The 24,764-nt window shown below is 58.2% G+C and overlaps 2 protein-coding genes across 11 annotated transcripts in view; one reads left to right on the top strand and one right to left on the bottom strand.

Moving 5' to 3' along the window:
• The window catches only part of AP2A2 (adaptor related protein complex 2 subunit alpha 2), a 102,721-nt gene extending 100,141 nt beyond the window's left edge, over positions 1 to 2,580 (bottom strand). The window contains exon 1 of the mRNA XM_033204013.1: positions 2,213 to 2,580. Within this exon, the coding sequence (XP_033059904.1) occupies positions 2,213 to 2,240 (28 nt within the window). The 5' untranslated portion in view covers positions 2,241 to 2,580. The remainder of the gene's footprint in view (positions 1 to 2,212) is intronic.
• The window catches only part of CHID1 (chitinase domain containing 1), a 47,596-nt gene that overhangs the window by 1,075 nt on the left and 21,757 nt on the right, over positions 1 to 24,764 (top strand). For 3 of the 10 annotated variants that reach the window (XM_033204015.1, XM_033204023.1, XM_033204017.1), the window contains exons 2-8: positions 10,125 to 10,278; positions 11,774 to 11,923; positions 12,559 to 12,691; positions 13,878 to 13,922; positions 14,748 to 14,854; positions 15,464 to 15,525; positions 19,689 to 19,781. In XM_033204015.1, coding sequence (XP_033059906.1) covers positions 10,125 to 10,278; positions 11,774 to 11,923; positions 12,559 to 12,691; positions 13,878 to 13,922; positions 14,748 to 14,854; positions 15,464 to 15,525; positions 19,689 to 19,781 — 744 coding nt within the window. Of the gene's footprint in view, positions 1 to 2,691; positions 2,815 to 2,881; positions 2,901 to 4,919; positions 5,024 to 5,452; positions 5,474 to 10,124; positions 10,279 to 11,773; positions 11,924 to 12,558; positions 12,692 to 13,877; positions 13,923 to 14,747; positions 14,855 to 15,463; positions 15,526 to 19,688; positions 19,782 to 24,764 lie in introns of those variants that run through there. The other 7 variants (XM_033204021.1, XM_033204020.1, XM_033204025.1 and 4 more) reach the window with 7 other exon arrangements.

The following is a 24,764-nucleotide window of genomic DNA, read 5'->3' as shown; positions in this document are numbered from 1 at the left end:
CTCCTACCTCAGCCTCTCAAGTAGCTGGGATTACAGGTGCACACCACCATGCCCGATTAATTTTTTTGTATTTTTAGTAGTGAGGGGGGTTTCACCATGTTGCCCAGACTGGTCTTGAACTCCTGAGCTCAGGTAATCCGAGATCAAGCGATCCACCTGCCTTGGCCTCCCAAAGTGCTGGTGTTACAGGCAGGTGCCACTGTGCCCAGCTTTTTTTTTTTTTTTTTTTTAAACAGAGTCTCACTCTGTTGCCCAGGCTGGAGTGCAGTGGCTCAACCTCAGCTCATTGCATTCTCTACCTTCCCGGTTCAAGCGATTCTCACACCTCAGCCTCCCAAGTAGCTATGACTATAGGTGCCTATCACCAAGCCCAGCTAATTTTTTGTATTTTAGTAGAGATGTTGCCCAGGCTGGTTTTGAACTCCTGAGCTCAGGCAATCCGCCCACCTCGGCCTCCCAAAGTGCTGGGATTATAGGTTTGAGCAATCCCGCCCGGCCTGTGGCCACTTTAAAGGGGCTTCTGCATAATATTCGGTCCCATCTACAAACTCAATTAAGCAATTTTCAACATTTCAAACAATTTATAAATGAAGTCTCTTTTCACTCCTTTTTGTATGCTTTAGGTTTTTTTGCATGCTTTAGGTTGTCTGAATTGACAACAGAATCTTGGGTACTTCAGTAACTCATGCATTGGCATGGTGAGCTGGCTCATGTCTATAATTCCAGCATTTGGGGAGGCCGAGGCAGGAGGATTGCTTAAGCCTAGGAGGTGGAGGCTGCAGTGAACCATGATCCACTGCACTCCAGCCTGAGTGACAGAGTGAAACCCTGTTTCATTGTAATACTTTTTTTTGGGGGGCGGTGATTTTCCTGCCTTGGCCTCCCAAAGCATTGGGATTACAGGGGTCAGCCACTGCACCCAGCTAAAAACTCATACAACGTGGTAAACTGCAAGTTATCTTAGATGTTCCAAAAACATAAAATACGAAATGTGTTCAAGTTTCACTTAATACATGAATGCTAACACTTTGGTTCTGATTCTCTTAAACCTTGGTATGTCTCATTCAACATCTTCCTGAGGCTAAAAGATGGGTGCCCACCTAAAGAAGTCCGTTTTCAATCCAGGTACACAAGGCCCATTGGCACAAACTATGCAGTTTGGGAGGCGGACCACTTTGTGCTGGCAACTGACAGGACTACCCCAGGAACCCGACAGGGTGGGAGCTCTGCAGAGGGGCCTAGCTCTGGGCTTCCTATCCTCCCATCTGCAGGCCCCATCTGCTCTTGGGGTCTGTAGTTCTGGCCCAGAGTGAACCCTAAGTAGATTCTGCAATTCTTTTTTTTTTTTTTGAGGCTGAGTCTTACTTTATCACCCAGGCTGGAGTGCAGAGTGATCTCTGCTCACTGCAACCTCCGCCTCCCAGGTTCAAGTAATTCTCCTGCCTCAGCCTCCCCAGTAGCTGGGATTACAGGCATGCGCCACCACACCTGACTAATTTTTGTATTTTTAGTAGAGACAGGGTTTCACCATGTTAGCCAGGCTGGTCTGGAACTCCTGACCTCAAGTGATCCAGCCGCCTTGGCCTCCCAAAGTGCTGGGATTAAAGGCGGTGGCTCCCGATCGATTCTGCAATTCTTTAGCGCCAAAGACCTCTTACTTCAATGTGATCCTAAAATGGCTAAGCGCCTTTCCTAAGAGAAGTTGCATGGCCTCCTTAGCATTGCGGGGACTACGCATGTGTCCCTGAGGACACTGCCATAGCTTACTGGGACCCTTTCCAGAGCTCTGCCCACTTTAGGTCTTCACCCCCAAAGGTCAGGTGTCAGGCCACCATCCAAGCCGTTTGCTGAGAGCTAGTGCTGAGCTGGGTGAAAGCCCACAGCTGGTGGGGGACGTGCCTCGCACTGCATGCAGCTCCCAGCCCCTTCTAGGAAAGGCTTGGGCGTCAGCTGGCAGAAAATACCGGGAAGGGAAAGAAGGAAACGTGACTAGAAAGAAAGAACAAAGCTTAGTTTAAGGAGAAAGCTCCCAAGCAGCAGAAATGGGGAAGCAGCCGTGCAAGGTGTCTCGGAGCCCACGCGCGGCCCGGGAACGGCAGAGCGGGGCAGGGTGAGGCCCGGCCGCGCGGTTTTCTGCAGGAAACTGCGCTGGGAACGGCTAGGGCTGGGTGTGGGGGTCGGACAGCCTGTGCCGCGTAGAATGCGCGGTTACCGAAAGTGCTGGCCACGCGCGCGTTCATCCAAGCACGAGGGGCTGAGTCGGGAACTCGGTTTGCCTCCAGGGGCTCCGGCTTGAGCAATGTGCAAAGCGGGGCTGCGGACCGAGAGAGCGCGCGTTTCGGGCCGTCCCCGCTGGAGACTGCGTCGTGGGCGCCATCGGCCTGGGGATGGAGATAGCCCACCCAGGCGGCGGTGCGGCCAGGGTTGGGGGCACTCCGGGTCCCAGGAGGAGTGTGCCGGGGCGGAGCCCACCGCGGGGTTCTCCCGGCACCGCCCAGCAGGGCAGAGGCCCTGGAGCCCGAGGCCCCGTGCGGCCCCAAGCCGAGGGCACCAGGCCTGCCCAGGAGCCGTGTCGCTGGGAACCTAGTGCCCCCTAGGCCGGGAACCTGGGAGCCGGCTCCAGCGCGAGCACTAGAGGAGTTTAAGGTGAACGCCCCTGGCCGGCCCCGCCCCGGCCCGTCCCCAGTCCCGGCCCAGCCCCTCTACGTCCCAGCATGCCGTGCGCGACGCGCGGGCGCCTGGGGCGGGACTTCCGGCGCGCTGGAGCATCTTCCGGCTGTGAGTGTGTGGCCGTCAGGCTTCCCTGACATGCAGGTGAGCCCCGCGGCGGCCGGCATCTGTTTCTCCTCCTTGCACGGCCTCAGTTTCCCTTTCGTGAAGTGGGCGCACCGGGCAGCGAGGTTCCGCCCCGGGCGGGACGGGCATGGGGTCGCGGGCGACGCCGCGCGGGCGCGTGAGAGAGAGCGAGTGTGTGAGGGGGCGTGTGAGAGGGTGTGAGAGCGAGGGTGAACGAGGGTGAGAGAAGGTTGCTGTGAGTGCGAGGGTGAGCGAGGCGGGGGTGGAGGGCGAGTGTGGACGGGGCTCGTGTCGGGGGAACCGCGAGTGGGAGGTGGAGCGCGTGCGCTAGGGCGAGCGAGCCTGAGAGCGAGGCGCGCTGGGTGGAAGGGGCCTGACTGCGCAGACAAGGGATGTGGCCGGCGGGTGAGGAATGTGTGAGCGCGCGGCTCGTGTGGCAAAGTGGTGGCCATTGGGTCCCCAGGACCCCCAGGGGGAGCAGAAGCAGGAGGGCTCCAGGCGGGCTGCCCTCCCAGTGAGGGGTACGCGGTCCCCGTGAAAGGCGGGCGCATCACACCGGATCCCACCCTTGGTTCAGCCCCAAACCTTGACGCTTCCATTACTGACTGTCCGAATTGGAGGGTGACCCGCCCGCCCGTCCGCCTCGACTTCCTGTGCTCAAGTCATCTCTCAGCCTCCTAGCCACTTGGGACCACAGGTGTGCGCCAGCGCACCCAGCTAAGAATTTTTTTTTTTTTTTTTTTTTAAGACAAAGTCTCACCCTGTCGCCCAGGCTGGAGTGCAGTGGTGCGATCTCGGCTCACTGCAACCTCCGCTTCTGGGTTTAAGGGATTCTTCTGCCTCAGCCTCCCGAGTAGCTAAGAGTACAGGCGCACACCACTGCACCCAGCTAATTTTTAAAATCTGTTTTAGAGATTGGGTTTCACCATGTTGGCCAGGCTGGTCTTGAACTCCTGATGCGGTGATCCGCCCGGCAGAAAAATATTTTTTGTAGAGACCAGGTCTTGCTTTGTTGCCAAAACCAGTCAAGAACTCTTGGCCTCCCAAAGTGCTAGGATCACAGGCCGGAGCCACCATACACCAGTTCTTCAAAACACAACAGAACAGGAGTTGTCAGTGTGTCCATCACAGAATGGAGTTAGCTCTGATTGGCTGCTGTCGCTTTCCACGTGTGCACACATGACATACACGTGTGCTGGGCTGTGATGTAAAGTGCATTTCTTACTGCTGATCTCCATGAAGCCCCTTCTGTGACTCCCATCCTTTCCATCACCACCACCGAGGAGGTCCTGGGCCTACGGACTGGGAGTGCAGGAAAGTGGGAGCAGTAGCGCTCCACCTCAGCTTGTTACAGAATGGTTTCTGGGACCACTTTGGGTGACCAGGGTCGGGGCCTGTGCCTCTTCATAACACGCCACCTTCCCTTTGTGTGCGGAGCCGTTCTGCCCAAGGGAAGGTCATTGACATTTGGGGAAGAAACACATTTTGATGCAGGAACAAAGTGTGTGCGAGCCTGGGAGCCTGTGTTACGTGAAGAGCATGATGGAGAGTATCCTCAGGCCTCAGAGCAGAGCGGCCGGCGAGCAGTGGGGAGCCGGGGAGGTACCAAAGCCCAGACAAGGACCTGGTTGCAGTGTGAGCATCCCTCACACATCACACACACCATCTCCCTGGGGCCGTTGTCTGGAAAGTTCCATGGCAAGTCAGAGAAGCAGCCCAGCATTTGTGAGCAGCCTGTATCCGAGCACTTCATCGCTGAGCTGGCGAGCTGTGAGTGGACAGGGGCAGTACCAGCCCTGGCCTTGTGCTCAGTCAGGTTCTCCTAGTGCCCCCTCTGCTGGACACATGCTGACAGGACTGTCTTCCTCTTCCACACTTTCCTCTTCCTTCCCTGAAGTGTGAAATCACAGGTTGGGGGGCAGGGAGGTCATAGGCAGAGGGGCCTCTAGGTGGGTGGACAGTGGCCCTGTTTCAAATCTGCAGGACGGCAGGTAGGGGCAGAGACCCAGCCCCATAGTGGTTGGTCATTTGGTACCTGAGTGTGCCCTCAAATTACTCCTGAGCCAGTCTCCTGGAGAACCACCCATTTGGTTTTTCATTCCTTTCCTTCGTCCCTGACCCAGATTTCCACCCAGAAGACAGAGAAGGAGCCAGTGGTCATGGAATGGGCTGGGGTCAAAGACTGGGTGCCTGGGAACTGAGGCAGCCGCCGTTGCAGCCTGGCCAGGCAAGTAATTTTGGGCCGTCTTCCCTGTGCCGTGGCCAGAACCCTCCCCCTCCTTCCCTGGGGCTGTTGCTGACTCAGACCAAGCCTCAGCTGCAGCAGAAAGATAGTGGGGCTAGGGGCAGGTGACAGCAGGCTGCTGCCCTTGGTTGTGATTCTGGGATGTGTCACTGAGGAGAAGGGCTGGAGAGGTTGGGCGTTGGGGCACAGGGTGGTGATTTGTGCCTGGTCCTTCTTATTCCCTCTGCACATCCCTCGGAACTGCCGTGGCTGTTGAAGCACTCACTGCTTTGCCTGTGGCTCCATGTACTGGGTGCTGCTGTGCTTGCCCTGTGAGTTCCCTTCCTAACTCCCCATAAGCGTGCAGGTCAGGCTGTCTCGTGGCTCCCTGCCTCCTAGGTGGGGGAGCTTCACTGGTCGACCTTGCTCTAGGACCGTGTTCTTCCCACGCAGGTGTGTTGTGGGTGTATTGGGTACCAAAGCATGCAAAATCCCTGCCCAGGGGCAGCCACAGTCCCCTCAGTCTGCACCAGGAGCACCAGTCTCACCCAGGGAAGAGACAGGGCAAAGTGGGACCGTGTGTGCCTCTGCAGAAGGAAGCGGGTCAAGGGGACGGTTTCAGAGGGAGTGAAAACAGGTTCCTGGCCGGGAAGTCTTTTGAGTAGGAGGGTAGGCACTGTGGTAGGCCTGGCTCTGGCAGCATCTTCTGACAGGTGCACCTGCCTGGCTGGGCTTCCCGGAGCCTCTTGGGCCTGAGCTCCCATATCCTCAGGAGCCTGTGACCTGAGGGGAAGGCCATGTGCCCACTTGCTGGGTAGTGGGTTAGGCTGAGCTCCCCACGTTTCAGGTCTCTGTCTCTGCCCAGGCTGTGTGGGCCCCTCAGCTGGTCTAGAGGGATCTGTGCTGCCAGAGCTGTGAAACTAGCCAAGAACTTCTTCCCAGCAGTGTCCCGAAGCTTCATGAAGGACTAACAGCCCGGCTGGGCTGTGGTAGTTGTTCAGCTCCCCCTGCCGCCGCCCCCAACCCCAGTGAAAGATGGAAAGTAGGATCACTTTTTTTTTCTTTTTTTCAAGACGGCGCTATCTCGGCTCACTGCAAGCTCCGCCTCCCAGATTCACACCATTCTCTTGCCTCAGCCTCTAGAGTAGCTGAGACTACAGGCGCCCGCCACCATGCCCGACTAATTTTTTGTATTTTTAGTGGAGATGGAGTTTCACCATGTTAGCCAGGATCGTCTCGATCTCTTGACCTTGTGATCTGCCTGTCTCGGCCTCCCAGAGTGCTGGGATTACAGGCGTGAGCCACCGCGCCCGGCCAGAAAGTAGAATCACATTTGTTGGTGGTCCGTAGAACCTAAAAGTAAACAGTATAATAAAAGTTTAGTGCAGGAAGACCAGAAGATACAGATAAAGCAGAAGAGAAGAAACAGAATGACCAGTAATTCCAGATAGCCTGCTCGTTTATTTTTTGTTTCTTTTTTTTTTGAGATGGAGTTTTTGCTCCTGTTTCCCAGACTCGAGTGCAGTGGCACGATCTTGGCTCACCGCAACCTCTGCCTCCTGGGTTCAAGTGATTCTCCTGTCTCAGCCTCCTGAGTAGCTGGGATGACAGGCACGCGCCACCACACCCGGCTAATTTTGTATTTTTAGTAGAGACGGGGTTTCTCCATGTTGGTCAGGCTGGTCTCGAACTCCCGACCTCAGGGGATCCACTCGCCTTGGCCTCCCAAAGTGGTGGGTTTACAGGCGTGAGCCCCCGCTCCTGGGTTACTTTTTTTTTTTTTTTTTTTTTTTTTTTTTTTTTTTTTTTTTTTTTTTTTTTTTTGAGACGGAGTCTCACTCTGTCGCCCAGGCTGGAGTGCAGTGGCCGGATCTCAGCTCACTGCAAGCTCCGCCTCCCGGGTTTACGCCATTCTCTCGCCTCAGCCTCCCGAGTAGCTGGGACTACAGGCGCCCGCCACCTCGCCCGGCTAATTTTTTGTATTTTTTTAGTAGAGACGGGGTTTCACCATGTTAGCCAGGATGGTCTCGATCTCCTGACCTCGTGATCCACCCGTCTCGGCCTCCCAAAGTGCTGGGATTACAGGCTTGAGCCACCGCGCCCGGCCCTGGGTTACTTTTTTGTTTTGTTTCTTAAGCTTCCACCTTAAGGCACATCGTTTGGTGTTGAGCCCCTCCCTACATGCTTTCTCTGTTTGGTGTTGAGCCCCTCCCTACATGCTTTCTCTGTGGGCTGCACTGAGTCAGTGCTGCTTTGTAGTGTCTTCATTGACCGGCACATCACAAGCATGGCCGTGCCTGTGTTCCAGCATCTGGGAAAGCCAGGTCCATGAGCATCCTCATGTTTTCTACATACGTGGAAAATCCCCCATGGCTGGGCATGGTGGCTCATTTTGGGAGGCAGGCGGATCACTGGAGGCCAGGAGCTCGAGACCAGCCTGGCCAACAAGGCGAAACCCCATCTCTACTAAAAATATAAAAACTAGCCAGATGTGGTGGCACACGCCTGTAATCCCAGCTACTCGGGAGGCTGAGGTATGAGAATCACGTGAACCTAGGACGTGGAGGTTGCAGTGAGCCGAGATCACGCCACTGCACTCCAGCCTGGAAGACAGAGCGAGACTCCATCTCAAAAGAAAAAAAAAGAAAAAGAAAGAAATTCCCCCAATGTGGAATTTGTGAAAGAAAGGAAATGCATATTGGAAAAAGAAAAAACAAAATAACAAAAATAAGTAAAAAAGAAAATACATGTTGCAAAGTATATTCATGACCAGATTGTCATCAAAAAAGCTTTTTCAACTTGAATTTCCACTAACAGCTCAGCAGAGTCACTGTTGTCCAGCTCCTGTGATAGCACCATTGTTTTCACTTCTTCACAGAGCGTGTGGAAATGCCGTCTTATTTCAGGGTTTGTTCGGTTCTTTGTCACTAATCAGGCTAAGCTGCTCATTTCTGGGGCTCTGGGTGTCTCTGTGTTATACCTCTTTTCATCTGATTTTTTTTTTTTCTTTTTTCTTCTTTTTGAGATGGAGTCTCACTCTGTCGCCCAGGCTGGAGTGCAGTGGCCGGATCTCAGCTCACTGCAAGCTCCGCCTCCCGGGTTTACGCCATTCACCTGCCTCAGCCTCCCAAGTAGCTGGGACTATAGGTGCCCGCCACCTCGCCCGGCTAGTTTTTTGTATTTTTTAGTAGAGACGGGGTTTCACCGTGTTAGCCAGGATGGTCTCAATCTCCCGACCTCGTGATCCGCCCGTCTCGGCCTCCCGAAGTGCTGGGATTACAGGCTTGAGCCACCACGCCCGGCTGCATCTGATATTTTTATAGTGGGACATTTTTTTGGCGGGGATGGAGTCTCACTCTGTCGCCCAGGCTGGAGTGCAGCGGCAAGATCTTGGCTCACCACAACCTCCGCCTCCCAGGTTCAAGAATTCTCTTGCCTCAGCCTCCTGGGTAGCTGGGATTGCGGTGCCCACCACCACGCCTGGCTAATTTTTGTATTTTAATAGAGATGAGGTTTCACCACATTGGCCAGGCTGGTCTCTACCTCCTGACCTCAGGTGATCTGCCCACCTCAGACTCCCAAAATGCTGGGATTACAGGTGTGAGCCACTGCGCCCGGCTGTGGGACTTTTTTTTTTTTTTTTTTTTCAGTTGGAGTCTTGCTATGTCACCACCCTGGACTGCAGTAGTGCAATCTTGGCTCACTGCAACCTCCTCCTCCCAGGTTCAAGTGATTCTCCTGCCTCAGTCTCCTGAGTAACTCGGACTACAGGCGTGCACCACCACACCTGGCTCATTTTTTGTATCTTAGTAGAGACAGGGTTTCACCTTGTTGGCCAGGATGGCCTTGATCTCCTGACCTCATGATCCGCCCGCCTTGGCGTCCTGAAGTGCTGGGATTACAGGCATGAGTCATCGCGCCCAGCCGGGACATTTTTTATTCAAGTGTCTTTTCTTGATTTGTGAGATTTATTTGCATGTTATGAGTAGATTATGGGTAGAAAACTATTGTCAAGTATGTTCCAAATATTCTTTGGTTTATTATTTGTCTTCACATTTCCTTCTTTATTTCCTGAATGAAAGTCTTACATTTGTATGTAGTTCTACTCTAGTGGTGTTTTCTTTACTCATCTCTCCCATTGCTCATAGAGCTGGAAAAGCCTTCTCTACCCTGAGATTGCATGAATGGGTACCTATATTTTCTCTTAGTACTTACGTGGCATCACCACCATCATCGTCATTATCGTAGGCTTCTCTGAGTCTACGATTTTTTTCTTTTCTTTTGTTTTCTTTTTTCTGAGATGGAGTCTTGCTCTGTCCCCAGGCTGGAGTGCAGTGGCGTGATCTTGGCTCACTGCAACCTCTGCCTTCTGGGTTCAAGCAATTCTCTTGCCTCAGCCTCCCAAGTAGCTGGGACTACAGGTGCACACCACCACACCCAGCTAATTTTTGTATTTTTAGTAGAGGTGGGGTTTCACCATGTTGGTTTGGCTGATCACGAATTCTTGACCTCAGGTGATCCGCCTGCCTCAGCCTCCCAAAGTGTTGGGATTACAGGCATGAGCCACTGCACCCGGCCCAAATATTTAATTTTTGTAGGATCTCACTATGTTGCCCAGGCTGGTCTCGAACTCCTGGGCTCAAGTAATCTTCCCACGTCAGTCTCCCAAAGTGTTGGAATTACAGGTGTGAGCCACCACATGGCCCAACTTGTGACTTCATTATTTTACACTTAAGCCCTACCATGGTTTGGCTTTCTTTGGGTTTGGAGGAGGAGGTGGGGACCAATGCTCTCCTAGATGGCTAGTGGTGGTCAGGGCGGCCTTGGACTGTGAGGGGAGGGCTCTGTGGCTGATGGTGAGGAAGCTCTTTTCTGGGTGTCTAGGAGGAACTGGTGGCTCAGTCAGGAGGCCCAGGAGTACTGGAGAATGGACTCTGGCCACCAGGGCTGGTCCAGGGCAAGGCTGTGTCCCAGTGGCCAAGGCCTCGCCCAGTGCCATGAGGACCCAGGCCCTATTAGGAGAAAGTGGTCCCCTCAGCAAAGGGGTTGCCCATGTGCTGCCTCTCTCTACTGGTTGTTTGAATGTGCTCTGCTCTCCCTGCAGCCCTCTGGACCCCGAGATTGGACCCTCCTGTGACATACCTACCATGCGGACACTCTTCAACCTCCTCTGGCTTGCTCTGGCCTGCAGCCCTGTTCATACTACGCTGTCAAAGTCAGATGCCAAAAAAGCCGCCTCAAAGACGCTGCTGGAGAAGGTAGGGGTGGCCTGGGAACTTGAGGCAACTGTCCTGGCTGAGGGCTGATCCATCATCCTCTTCTCCTTTCTGTCCACTGGGGCCTGTGAGCCAGGAGGCTCGAGGGGCTTGGCTCCTCACAAAGGCACCTGATGAGCCCGCAGCTGGTGGGCGGCCTGTGTGGTTCTGGGGCTCTGGCCAGTCAGTGCCTCTGAGTGAGCAGCCTCCGGAGCCAAGTTTTGAGGGTAGGGTGCCTCCCCACTCACCCACATGGGGCTTGTTTTATGTGCCAGTTGCCAATTTCCGTCCTCCACCTCTTGCTTATATCACCTGCATATTCATCTTGCCGTCTGTGTCATGGCCTTGAGCTGTGTTTGCCCCATGCTTTTTGGGGTGTTCCCCTGGGATGGCCCTGGGATTGCATGTTCAAGGTGTAAACTCATAGAACCACCCTTCAGTCCTAGCAGTCCCCATGCCGCTGGCTAGACCCTGCCACAGGACGGTTCCTGTGACCTCGTCCTGGATTGGCAGATGCTCTCTGTGCTGTCTGGGGGCAAATAAACTATGCAGTGGAAATCTCTCTCTCATGGAGCCTCTTGGGGCGAGGTCAAGGGGAGGCTGAGCCAGGCCTCAGAATTGGACAGAAGAGACGAGTTGATAACTGGATGGAAGGTTTCCAGGAGCAGAGGTGGAGTAGGGGGAGGTGTGACATGGCAGGAAAAGACTCTCATTGGCAGGGGTGGTGGCAGGCAGTGGTTGGCCAGCAGAGTTGCATTGGTGGGGGCGGTGGCAGGCAGTGGTTGGCCAGCATGGTGGCGTGTGCCTGGCATGTTCTTTTTTTTTTTGAGATGAAGTTTCGCTCTTGTTGCCCAGGCTGGAGTGCAGTGGCACGATCTTGGCTCACTGCAACCTCTGCCACCCAGGTTCAAGCGATTCTCCTGCCTCAGCCTCCCGAGTAGCTGGGATTACAGGCGACTGCCACCATGCCTGGCTAATTTTTGCATATTTAGTAGAGATGGAGTTTCACCATGTTGACCAGGCTGGTCTCCAACTCCTGATCTCAGGTGATCCTCCTGCCTCAGCCTCCCAAAGTTCTGGGATTACAGGTGTGAGCCACCGCACCCAGCCCACCTGGCATGTTCTTGTCCAGCAAAGTGTGTGGCCCTGGAGTGCCCGGATGGGTATAAAGTGGCCAGAGCTGGTGCAAGATTATCCACCCTCACATGCAAGGAGGGAGCCACCATAGCTGTCTGGCTGCCTGCCTGCCTTCCGGCCCGGAGCAAGGGTGGGAAAGGCCCTGTACAGTCGGCCGGTGTCTGTGGATGGCCAGAGCCCTTCTGAATTGAATTGCCTGCTGTGGTCTCGATCCTCTACGTGCAGCGTCTCCAGGTCAGCAGCACTGTGTTGATGCAGAGACTCGGCTGCTGGCTGAATGGAAAGGGCTTGCTGGGTGGGGTTTTGTGTTCTACACTGAGGACAGAGGACCGATGGCTTTGTCTCATTGCTTTTATTTCAGAGTCAGTTTTCAGATAAGCCAGTTCAAGACCGGGGTTTGGTGGTGACGGACCTCAAAGCCGAGAGCGTGGTTCTTGAGCATCGCAGCTACTGCTCGGCAAAGGCCCGGGACAGACACTTTGCTGGAGACGTACTGGGCTATGTCACTCCAGTAAGTTGGGGCCCTCGCAGTGCAGAGGGAGGTCCTGAGGCTCAGGCGGGCTGCCCTGGCCCGCGGTGGCCTCCTCTGGCCAGTCAGTGATGGGGGTCTGTGTTCCGATCTCCCGGGGCTGTCACTGCTGTGAGGCTACAGTGGGAGAGGTGCCATTCTGGAGATGGCAGAGTGTAAGGCCTTGGGGGTCTCTCCAGTGGCTTGCTGTGGTGTGGTGACCTCTGTGGGTTCCCCCTGAATCCCAAGGTGGGCTCTCAGGTTGTCTGGGGTCAGGAAGCGGGTGTGCAGAGCCAACTCTGAGCCAGGGAGGGGTGGGTTCTGACACCCAGCGTCCTCTTCTCTTGCTGTTCCCAGCTGCCAACCTGCAGCAGTGGTGTGCACTAGCTCTGGGCAGGGCTTGAGACAAGCACCGGTCACTTTTGGTGAAAGGGATGTCGTGGCCTGGGTCCCAGGCTGTGAGTGGCAGTCCAGAGTGGGAGAAGGATATCCCAGGCCGGGAGCTGATGTCAGTCCGGTCTGAGATCTGTCTACACTGGCCAGCCCTGGGCATGTCCAGAGCCGCCAGAATGACAGCACCATGTTGAGGCAGGCGCTCACTCACCCGTCCTCCATCTCATGTCTCCATCTTTTGCCAGTGGAACAGCCATGGCTACGATGTCACCAAGGTCTTTGGGAGCAAGTTCACACAGATCTCGCCCGTCTGGCTGCAGCTGAAGAGACGTGGCCGTGAGATGTTTGAGGTCACGGGCCTCCACGACGTGGACCAAGGTTCTCATCCTTCCTGCTTGACTGTGCTTGCCCCACAGGCTGAAAAGAGTGTGAGTGTGAGAGCAGGGGTGTGTGTAAGTGGGTGTGTCTCTCTTTGTGGGTGTCTCTGTATGGGAGTGTGTGTGTGTGTGATTTAAGTGTGAATGTGAGTGTGTGTGAGACTGATGATGTGGGAGAGAAGAGATTGTGAGTGTTAAATGTGACTGTGAGTATGGACATGTTTAAGTGTGAGACGGTGTGTGAGTGTGATGGCCGTGAGGCCCCTGCCCTCACCCCTTGTGGCCAAGCCTGGAGAGCAGGCCCATGGTGTGGGCTGGTGTCCTGAGTGGGAAGGGGAATGGAGCAGGGCAGGCCTGGTGGAGGGGGTTTCTGAGGTGGTTGCCACCGTGGGACCCTCTGCAAGGCCAGGTTGGTGCCTCAGAGTGTTGTGCCCAGCTCTGCTGCGTGGTCCAGGTGGCTGTGAGGTGGGCCTTCCCTTTCTCTTCTGGGCCGCACACAAGCATGAGCAGGACGGGCTCTACAATGACTCGGGCAGCCTCTGGGCCGTAAAGGGCACAGGCCATTGGCCTCTCCTCCTCTGTCCCTCTCAGCAATTTTCATTCAATGCCAGGGAAGAGGGTGGGGTTCAGGCAGAGGCTGCCTCCTGATGGCACATCCTGATAACATCTGCCCAAGTTTACATGGCCGCACCTTACATTTGGTCTCAGACAGAGAGAAATGGCAGGGGAAGTGTTAGCCAGTTTTGGAGTTTGGAGAGCAGGAGTGGTTTTCCCTGACACTGAGAGAACCGTGGGGAGGTGATGGAGGGTCGGCCAGTGTCAGGGCCTGGCGGGTCTGGCCATCCCTCAGCTCGGAGAAACCCTGACCTTCCCCAGGCCCTGGGATGCAACTGCCTGTCCCCCTGGCTGGCCACAGGCTCTTATCTGTCCCAGCTCAGGGAGGGCAAGCTCAGAGCTTCTCTGCAGGGTCAGGAGGGGACCTTGGCCAGAAGGGTGAGAGTTGGGGTCAGAAAGGGAGTGTGGAGGGCCAGCCCTGGGCCAGGGAGGGGTGGGTTCTCACACCTGCCTCCCCGCCCCTGTCCTTCCCTTTGCGTGTGGTGCAGCTGCCACATTTTCCTCCTCAGATAGGCTGGGTCTTCCAGCTGGGCGCGCGTCCCTTTGTTGACTGTCCCCTCCATGTCCCACAGGGTGGATGCGAGCCATCAGGAAGAATGCCAAGGGCCTGCACATAGGTGAGTCTGGCAGGCCAAGAGTGAAGGCCCTGATGGCACGACCTCCGAGGGTGGACAAGTGGGCGCTGGGGTCTTCACATGTTCCTGATCACCCAGCTGTGCTGCCGCGGCACAGGTTACTTTGACTGCTCCGAGATGAGGCTGGGCCTGGCCTGGCATTCACAGCCCTTGGTCTGGCTGGAGTCCTGGGCTCTCCTCCCCACACATGCTGTGGCCGTCCAAAGCCAGCACCTCCTTGGCCAGTGTCATTGCCTCCATTGTTCTCCCTTCCATTTCTTCCTTCATTCACCTGATGAGTCCTATCAGGGCAGCTGGGACCAAGCCCTGGGCTCGGCCTGAGGGTGATGCTGACCTTGGCTCACCTGTGCCCCTGTAGCTCATGGCTGGGGATGGGGAGACATGTGTCCCCACGTCCAGTGGCAACCTCAGAGGCAGTGGATTAAGAGTACGAGTTGCTGAGGGAGAGACTCTGGGGGATGCTAGAAGCAGGTGACAGGGCTGAGCTGGAGTAGCTGGAGTCTGTCCCAGCCTCCCTCCTGTAAGGTGGGGCCACTACCATGCTGAGCCCTGTGGGGAGCTGCTGTCAGGATATCAGGACTGTCAGCATCTGCTCGCTCCTTCCCCACCACCCCTCCCTCTCCAGCCTGTGAGGCTCTGGGACACCCTCTCTGGACGCGTGGCTGCTCCAGGTGGCCTCCCTGCCCCTCACTGTCTGGTCTCACTTCCCTCTGGAGGCCAAGGGGATGCCCTTTTGAGGCAGCAAAGCAGCAGGAGCCTCCAGCATCTCCCACTCACGGCCCCCATGTGTGTCTGTTGCCACCGCAGTGCCTCGGCTCCTGTTTGAGGACTGGACTTACGATGATTTCCGGAATGTCCTAGACAGTGAGGATGAGATAGAGGAGCTGAGCAAGACCGTGGTCCAGGTGGCAAAGGTGAGGCCTGTGTGCTGCTCCAGCCTCTGAGCATAGCCCCCCCAGGTCCCACCTGGCCGTCTGGCTGGGCCTCCTGCGAGGCTTCCACTCGGCTTTTCTGGCTTCTTCCTTGGGCATCTTCTGGTGCGGCCCCCGTCTTCCAGGGAAGGCAGCATCAGCCAGGCTCAGGCTGCTGCTCCTCACTTTCCTGACCACGGTTCCTCTGGAGGTCCCAGGCATGGGAGACCTGTCTGTTGGGCCAGGGTGTGCTTCCCTTGGGCAAAGCCCAGCTGCCTGCTACCCTCCTGGGAGGGGACCCAGCCCTGCTGGCTGCCAGTATGTCTGGGTTGCAGGGGTCAGGGAGCCCCCTTGCCCCCGGGGTGGAGTTGGGGGAGGCACATGGGTGGGCGGGATGCAGGAGAGCACTGGCCCCTCCACTCCTGTTCCTCTGGGACCCCCACACTTCCTCCTTTAGACAGGCACTTTTGGGCATACAGCCCAGGCTTGGGTCTTGCCTCATGAGTGACCAGGCCACAACCTGACCATGTGGGCTGAGGTGGCAGGCTTCTTGTCTTTCCACTCCTCCTCCTGGACCTCCAGGCCCTCCTTACCTGTGACTGCTTCTTTCAGAACCAGCATTTTGATGGCTTCGTGGTGGAGGTCTGGAACCAGCTGCTAAGCCAGAAGCGCGTGTGAGTGGGCACAAGTGGTGGTGGGGGGCCCTCCTCCTGGCCCTGGTGTTTGAAGGAGGCTGGAGGAAAGACCAGGGGTTTAGGCAGAGCCTTCCTTCCACAGTCCCTGTGCCTGGGTTGGGGATGGGGCCGCACAAAAGATGGACACCTGCTCAGAAAAGTGGAAGCAGCCTGTGGCACGCAGCCGGCTCTGAACTCATTGCTGCACCGGCCCTGATGCCTCTCTTGGGTGGTCAGAGGAACTCGAGGACCCTCATTCATGAGGACTTGGCAAGAGAAAGATGGCCCAGATGGTGACAGCAGGTTGAACTTGGACACAAGCAGAAACTCCTCACTGAGCATGGGGGAACCTTCCTGGGGGTGTCCCTGAGCATGGCCGGGACCCATGGTGTGGACTGCCATGGTGGCCTCTGGGGAATGCCTCCCAGGCCCCCAGGCTCTGCAGCAGTCCACACCACCGAGAGGTGGCCACGGCACTCCCTCACGCCTCCTTTTGCCACATCAGAGCCCAGCCCTCCCATGACCCGTGCGGGTTCCCACTCCCCGTGGGCCACTTGACCAGGATTGGAGGGAGTGACGGAAAGTGCTCCCCCGCCTGGACTGGACTGGCCACAGCCCTGAGGAATGGCTCTTCCTTGGTCCTGCCCAAGCAGCCCAGCCAACTCACCTGAAACAGCCACCTTTCCTGTTCTGCCAAAGTGGGCGACTGCCCCACAAGATGGCGGGGGGCAGTACTGCTGCCCAAGATATTGGTAGGGGCATCCTCAACGTGCTCAGGACAGGTGGCTTCCTCTCACTCCACTGGTTGCAGCGAGTGAGGCTGGCGCCGTCTCCACCGCAGGTGCCTGGACAGCAGAGTCCTGTGGCAGCTGTCCAGCCTTTCAGCCTTCTGTGCGAGCAGTAGATTCTGGAATCGGCTCCCCGGCCCTGCCACCTGAAATAGTTCTGGTTGTGCTTTAAGAGCCCAGGCCTGAGCTCAGGCTCCATGGTGTCCCCTGCAGCAGCCATGGCACTTTCATCCCATTGCTGCTGTGGGCAGAGGAGCTGCAGGTCCAGGCTCTGCCAACCCGGGGCAGCGTCCCCACACAGATCTTAAGTTTGAGGGAGGGAAGGGACATTGTTGAGGCAGAGCCCATGAGGGGCAGGGCAGGATTCCCGCCTAGGGGCTCAGAGGACCCTCAGCCTGGAGCCGGTACAGGTCCTGCCCCTGTGGGTGGCTCTAGCCTCTGCAGCCCCGCCGCTCCTCCCACTGGGCTCTGAGGGACTCACTGGCTGGGAGGCAGCAGTCCAAGGCTCTTCCTGGAACTGCTCCCAGGCCCAGGCTCCAGAAGAGCCCTGGAGTCCTGTTTCCTGGTGCCCAGACCCCCACTCCCTCAGCCAGCACCCCTCAGTGTGCCCCCCACTGGATCCTGGTGCCCAGACCCCCACACCCTCCGCCAGCACCCCTCAGTGTGCTCCCCACTGGATCCTGGTGCCCAGACCCCACTCCCTCAGCCAGCACCCCTCAGTGTGCCCCTCACTGGATGTGTCTGAGAGGCTCCTCTGTCTGCTTTCCTCTTGGGAGGCCTGGCAGCAGCAGGAGGACAAGGAGCTGCGTGGAGGGAGGCTGGGAGGGGCACTGCAGTGGGGGTAAGGATGTCCCCAAGACTGTGGGGAACCTGTCGTCTGCACAGCCCCTGAGGGGCCCCAGCTTTGCGGGAGGATCAGGTGCCTGCGCTCCTGGCTGAGGGACAATCCCAGGCCCTGCCTGGGGGGGCTCCTTGCTGAGCAGTGGGCAGAGGACCCTGCTGGGGCTGACCTTCCGTTACCCTCTGAGGGGAGGGGTGTCTCAGCAGGAGACAGAGTCCACCAGCTTCCAGCCTTCTCACTCATCCTGGGAGAATGGGTCTATTAATCAGATTTGCTGTAACTCATTTCTGTTTCAGGGCATTAGGTAGGCAGTGAGACAGCACCAGAGGCTCCTCAGGAGACAGCCTCATGTCTGGGGTGGCGTGGGGGCACTGAGACAGCCTCGTGTCTGGGGTGGAGGCTGAGGGCGCTGAGACAACCTCGTGTCAGGGCTCCTGACGGGTCATTAACGTCAGGGTGGGAGGGCAGGAGGCAATAGGGGAATTGCCGAGCCAGAGTGGCTGCGGCAGGGGAGGACGGGTGGGAGCAGCCTGTGAGCACCTCGTGTCCAGGCTCCTGCAGGAAGGTGGGGAGCTGCCAGCATGGCAGGGGCAGGCAGTATCCAGGCTCCACAGATTCCTTTGGGCATTCTGCTGCCTGGGAGCTACCTCAGCACAGTCCTGCCTCCGACCGCCACTTGGACCCCAGCCCCAGTGTGCCACGCCCAAGGCTGGGCTCAGCAGGTTCTGGTCCCATGCACTGGGCCTGTACAGAGGCTCAGGGCAGCTTTTCCTGCAGTTTGTTGGCAGTGCCCTTGGCAGGGTTGTTGCTTCCTCTGGTCCCTCCTGAGCGCTGAGTCAGCCCCTTACTGTTGTCCCCACATCCAGAGGGGTTGTGATAGGGGCACTCGGAGCCACTAGTGCCAGCAGCTGGCAATGTGAGGGGGTCTGTGGTGAGGAGCACTCCGGGCAATGCTGCACCACTGTAGCTGCAGCCCACATCGCCTTCAGGGCCCGTGTTGTCTCCTGGGGGCCCAGGTACACCTGGGCAACACAGCCTGACTGCGGGTGGACACCCAGGCTCCCTGGGCCCCTCACAGAGTGGGGGCACCTTTTGGCCCTCAGGTCTGGTGTGGCCCTGGAAGAAGGCCATCCCACCACTGTCCTCGGGAGCTGTGGGTACCTGCAGACAGCACAAAGCCCACAGGCTGGGAGCCAGGCAGGAGACCCCCAGGTAGGGCCAACTTCCCCAGGCAGAGCTTACTCTGCTCACTTTGGTGTTTCAGGGGCGGGGGCAGCACCCTCCTTGACCACCACCTCTAAGTGGCACGCAGTGCGTGACAGCCTCTGGCACCCATAGAGTTGTGGACACAGCTGCAGAGGTGTGAGGACAGGCTGCCCAAAGACTCTGCTCCCTGCTGAGGACTGTGCCTGCATTGCAGCCGGCAGAACTAACACCGGATGATCTGGGCCAGAGTTACCCAGGAATTGATGGGGGCTTAGCTTGGAAAATGACAGTTCCATTTGGGCCATGTCAGGGAAACAGGAGCTGCCACTATGCAGCAGTTGCACATGCCAGGCCCTGGTCCTGGCACCATCGGGAGCACCAGGACCTCTGGGTACTGGCTAAGGAACCGTCACCCCATCCTGACCTAACCTGGTTCTCACTGAGCCCCACAGAGGCTTGTGCTGGAGCAGGGCGGGACCTGAGGCCAGCAGGGCCAGCTCTTGCCCTGCCCTCAGCCCTCCTGTCATCCCCTGAGGGGTGGGTCTGGGTCTCCTCCCCAGATGGGGCTGCTCCCGGGGCTGCAGCGTGACAGTGACAGTCTCCCATGCTCGGTAACAGCCAGAGCCGGCCCAGTGTGGACGCCTCACCCTGAAACCCGACTTTGCAGCAGCATGTGCTCCAGGCCAGTTTCTGCAAAGTGGCCACCTGCAGGTAGACTCTTGGGCACCAGCGTGTGCACATGGCAGGCTTGGGTCCTGAGGGCTGCTCCCAGGCCATGCTAGGAGGGAGGCTAGTGCCGTCCCTTGGGGAGCACTGCTCCACTCCAGGGTCCAGAGGAGGCCTCATTGCTGCTCCCTGTCTCCTCCCCTGCCCACTGCCCTGCCCCCTCCTTCCGTCAGCCACACCAGGCAGGTGTGGCCCTTGGAGTGCCCTGCGGCTGCCCTCGGGTCAGTGTCCTGGACCTGCTGGGGGCCTTTCCTCACCTGGTGTGTCTTTTTTTTTTTTTTTTTTTTTAAATCTGCTGTGTCTGAAGTGTGGTGTGGATACGTGGGCCTGTCTCTGGTTGAGCCCCTCTTTCTGGGGGTTCCTAGGGTACGGCATAGGCCCCCACTCTAGGGGGGCCCATTGGGGCATGAGACAGTGTTGTTGGGGCTACATCCAGAGATGGATAGGAAGTTCCCACGAAGGGACTCGCAGCCTCATGTGCCCTGCTGCAGGGTGTCAGGTTGGGGACCAGCCCCACCCCTCCCTGAGGCAGTGGGTGTCGCAGAACCCTGGCAGAGGCCTCAGTGCCAGGCACTGCCAACCCCACCTCTCGGTTCTTGCAGGGGCCTCATCCACATGCTCACTCACCTGGCCGAAGCTCTGCACCAGGCCCGGCTGCTGGCCCTCCTGGTCATCCCACCTGCCATCACCCCCGGGTAAGTGCTGCTCTGGAGGTGTGGGGGTGGCTGTGGAGGTCTCTGGGGTCTGGGGCAGCCGGTACAGGGTGTTGGCCAAGGGCCCACGCCCTCCTGCTCAGCACCCAAACCCCAGCCCGTCTGTACAGAGGCTTCAGCTGCCACACACACTCTGTGCCCCTGTGCTGGGCCCAGAGAAGGCTCCAAGTCAGCACGTGAGTCCCAGGGGCAGACCTGGGGGCCAAGTGGACAGAAGCAGGCTGGGTTGGGGAGTCACAGAGCCCAGGCAGGGCTGGCCTGGCTGGGGGCACCCCAAGGTGTCGAGGCAGAAGACCCAGGGCTCTGCCCAGGGCAGCCCCTCAGGCAGACTCTGGAAAGAAGCTGCCAACCCTCTGCACCTCTGCAGCTTCTGTCCCTTCAGAGGCAGAGAAGTGACTGGGGGCCACTCACTGTGTGTGGTTGGGTGCACCCCCAAGCCCGAGGATGTCTAGAGGGACTCACAGAAGAGCCAGTGTGTGCTCACAGGAGGCTGCCACCCTGCAGACGCCTGTCCCAGCACAGGCCGGCCATGCCCTCAGGGTGGCACCCCTGGCTGAGCAGGCAGCTTGGTGGCCTCCTTCACAGCCTGGAGGCTGCTGAGGGCGCTTTGCACGATCCACCGACTTTTCTCTCCAAGCTTTCCAGGGCTCTCTGCTGATCAGCGTGGGCTTCAGCCGGGCAAGGCAGCGCTGGGACAGACATGGCAGCATGTCCTGCAGACCGGGTTTCAGACCTGTGCCCCGCTCCCGCTGTCGTGGCCAGGTTCCTTCCCTGGAGCTGGGGCGGGCTGTGCTCAGACCCTTCTGGCTCCCAGCACAACGCAGTTCCTAGTTCCTGGGGGGCCCAGACTGACCCCTTGATGGAAGACCTTGGAAAGTGGAAAGCAGAGGGGGTGCTGAGAGCTGAGCCCTGGGGGCTGCTTTGTGCATGGCCTGAGCTTGCACACATACCCAGCATTGTGCAGACAGGACTCGCTCTGCCTGTGACCAGGCGTTCGGGGTCCTGTCCCAGACCGAGCCCACACTGCTGTGTGCCCTGGCCCCTCCCTCTCCTTTGTGTGCCAGCTGGGCTGACCTGTGGGTGGTGCTAGCGGGGAGGAGCCCGGCTCTGCCTTGACGATTGTGCTCCCGCAGCCCAGCAACCTCACCTTCCCCAGCAAGAACGGGCCCAAGTCCAGGCCTGGGGTCTCACCTCTGTTCTGGGTTTGGGGCTTGTGTCATCCCCTACCCTGCATCTTTTTCTTTTCTTTTCATTTCTTCTTCTTTTTTTTTTTTTTTTGAGATGGAGTCTCACTCTGTCACCCAGCCTGGAGTGCAGTGGTGCGATCTTACCTCACTGCAACCTCTGCCTCCCAGGCTCAAGTGATTCCCCCACCTCGGCCTCCTAAGTAGCTGGGACCACAGGCACATGCCACCACGCCCAGCTAATTTTTTGTTTGTTTTTTGTTTTGTAGAAATGAGGTTTCGCCATGTTGCCGAGGCTGGCCTTGAACCCCTGGGCTCAAGCGATCATCCTACCCCGGCCTCCCAAGCCACCATGGCCAGCCTTTTCCGACGTGAGACACTTAATGTCTGACCTGTGTTCCCAGGGTTTGAAGGGGGCTGGCAGGTGCTGGCTGTGAGGACACGCCCTTCCTGAGCTGACAGCACTTGTCTCAGGTGGTTGGGAGGACTTTGCAGGCTTGGGGCTGGGAGAAAATTCCTCGGGGTGGCAGACGTTCCCTGTCCGGAGGCCATGGGCCTGGCCACCTCTGTGAGGCACAGATTTCATGGAGCTCCTGGGTTGCCCTTTGTACTTAGGGGAGCTGCAGAAGCAGCCATCGGTGGGGACCAGCTCAGGAGCCCAGGGCAGTTATTGAGGCTGGGGCAGAGGGCCAGGTGCCTGCCTTTTGCTGGTGGCAGCCTCTGCCTGAGCTTCTGGCCCTAGGCAGGAAGTGGACAGTCTGAGCTGGGCCAGATCCCTGCCCCTCACCCCACAGCAACCAAAGCTCACAGCTCCCTTTGCATGGCGCTGGTGGGGGTTGCGGCTGTAGGGTGGGATGCATGCCAGGGCTGTGGGCACTGTGACCAGACTGGGGGCGGGGCCAAGGCTCGCCGTGGGGGTCCCCGGGGAAGTGGGGCCCAGCTGGGCAGAGGGCTGGGCGCTGCTGCTGTGCACCTGCTCACCTGGAGCGCAGGGCTGTGCCCTCCCAGTCGGCAGGGCCCGTGAAGGTGCTAAGGCTCCCTTGGGTTCTCCCGAGGCTCTGGCTGCACCCCCAGAGGTGAGGAGGGCTGTTTTATCATCTGTGTTTATCCTCCCAACCCCACTCTGAAGGAAGAGCAGCTACTGCAGAGAAGCCTCATAAATCCCTGTCCCTGGCACTTTTGCAGCAGAACGTAATTATGCTTGTCATTCACCTCACAAGAGCCACGCTGCAAACACATGGGCTCTCTTTCCAGGGCGCTGTCCGGGGAACAGTGGCCCCGGGAGGGAGGTCTGCGTGCTGCAGGGAGGGGCACCCCAAGTCGCCAAATGCAAATTTATCGTGTCCTTTGTCAGCAGACAGAGGCAGCCCTAACTCAGCTGCCACAGACCCCAGGGGGTCTGGTCCTGGAACTGAGCACTCTGCTGACCTCCAGCCCTGCTTCCACGGTCACAGTCTCAGCAACGGAGGAGACCTGGGGGCAAAGCTACAGTGTAAACCCCACAGGCCAGTGGGACCAGCAGACTGTCCCCAGGTGCCAGTGTGGTGGTGCCACCCTTATGTGGGGAGCGGAGCCCTTGGGTTAGTCTGTAGTTGGCCCCTCTTGTTTTCTGGGTGTCCTTAGCTACTGGGACCCCCTTGGGTCCAGGGAGCTGATCTCAGAAACCCAGGGAGGGCCAGGTTCCTTCCTGGGCCCTGCTGGCGCTGTTGCTGGCCTTGTAGGCAGTGGTCCACTCTGAGGTGGGTGGGGCCATGACGCTGGCCATCTCCTCCAAGCCCCGTGGTTTAGGGCAGGCCATCACTGTATGGGGAGCCCGACTCAGCAGTCAGAGAAAGGTAACGCATGGAGGCGCCATCACCAGATCCCCAGCAAACACGTTTACACAGAGGCCCCTGCTCCCCGCCTACCTGCCTCTTGTCTGCAGCCTCGGGGGATGGGGCAGGCTGCGTGCTGGCAGTTTGTGTTGAGGCCTCTTGTGGGGGACTGTAGGCACCCTGTACAGTGTGGACAGGCTGAGGTCCAGGCTGGGGTCAGTCCCCAAAGAGCTGAAGGGTGCTGACAGGCCAGTCAGGGAGCAGGCTAGGCCTGCAGGCTGATGGACAGTAGAGCAGCCATTGTGAGGGGGTGAGGAGGCTGGCAGCAGCAGATGGGTCAGGCGACCCAAGGCCATGGGAGACAGGTTCAGAAATCTCCGACAGGTAGGCAGAGGGGGAGGGGAGCTGTGGGTGGAGGAACAGATATGGGCACTGGCTGCTGGGGGCAGATGCCCCGAGCGTGGGAGGTTGCAGGGACAGTGATGCCAGCATCTGTTAGGATTGGGGAAAGGTATTCCCTGAGGACTGCTGTGGGGCCTGACACTGATGCCACCATCTCTGTTAGGGTTGGGAACTGGCATTCCCTCAGGGCTGCTGTGGGGCCTGGTTCTGCAGGTGGGAACTGCGGGGCCAGGCGGTATGGCTGGCAGGGACTGGGGACCACAGTCTGAGCCCACACCTTCCTCACAGTCAGCCTGGAGGGAGGTCAACTGGGGACAGACTACGGCTCTCCCCTGCTGGGTGGCTGGAAGATGAGAATCTAGGGAGAGATGGAGGCTAAGCCCATAGGGTCTGGTAGCTGCAGTGCAGGAGCAGGGAAGAGATGGGCCCACCCCAGCAGATGGTGGCGGGAGGGGGTGACGTGGAGCCGACGTTCCTTTTGCCTGGCGTCGATGCAGTGAGGCAGACGTCACCCGGAGATGGTACCTGGTCAGCCGAGGGAAGAGGGGGCATCTGCCACATGGGCCTAGTGTTGGGACCAAGGTGGGTGGGTGGGGGTTTCAGGGAGGTCGGAGGTAGGATGTGGGAGTCGTGCTGTGCTGGAGGGACGGTGTGGGTACGTGGCAGAAGACTGTGGGCTCACTTGTGTTACCATCTCCCCTCGGCATCTGGGAGGACGCTGTTCTGGAGGCCGCATCCACCCTGGCCTCTGGCAGCTGTGGGGTCCACGTGGCTGGAGGGACCTGGTTATTGTTCAACCTGGGATTGTTCATCCCCTGTTTCTGGAAAGAGGGAAAGAAAGGGTGACTTGGGGAGGAGAGTGTGAGGCAGCCAGCTGGGCAGTGCACCCCCAGGGCCCTGGGGCACAGAGCGCCCTGTCTCAGCACCAAGCTTGTGCAGGGGCAGCCCGGGCAGAGCAGAGTGCGTCCAGCCATCTGGAGGGGCACTGGCGTTGGTGTAGGCCCGGGATCCAGTCGAGGCTGAGTGGGCACTCACCTTCCTTGCTGCTGCCTGCGTGGGGCCCACCCAGGACGTGGGCGATGGGAGGGTGGGCATTGCTGCTGCCTGCGTGGGGCCCACCCAGGACATGGGCGATGGGAGGGTGGGCATTGCTGCTGCCTGCGTGGGGCCCACCCAAGACGTGGGCGATGGGAGGGTGGGCAGCTGGCTGTGATGAGCTCCTTTGCTTTCTTTCCTTCCTCCCGGGGCTTTCATTCCTCAGAAATGAATTCAGAACATGGTGTTTTCGGTGTGAGCGGTAATTCCTGTTCATCTGAAGTCACACTGCGTCTAATCCATGACAAGCTGTTACTTCATTTCTCAGCTGTGGCGATCCCCTCTTGTCCGGGTGCCATGGGGCACAGAGACAAATGGCTCCCCTGCCGGCTCTCGTGGCTGTCTGGGTGAGGGACACAGGCTGGGGAGGGGCGGTCCTGGCAGTGGCCCCTTTTGTAGTCTTTCTTGCGGGTAGGAGGAGGTCCACATTCCTGGGTGGTCCCCAGGGCCAGCGCCAGGTAGGGGGTGGC

The sequence above is a fragment of the Trachypithecus francoisi genome, unplaced genomic scaffold (assembly GCF_009764315.1).
Source record: "Trachypithecus francoisi isolate TF-2019V2 unplaced genomic scaffold, Tfra_2.0 Lachesis_group8, whole genome shotgun sequence".
NCBI classification, from domain to species: domain Eukaryota; kingdom Metazoa; phylum Chordata; class Mammalia; order Primates; family Cercopithecidae; genus Trachypithecus; species Trachypithecus francoisi.
Note: the sequence above shows the minus strand (reverse complement) of the source record. Positions and strands in the feature narration are given on the sequence as shown.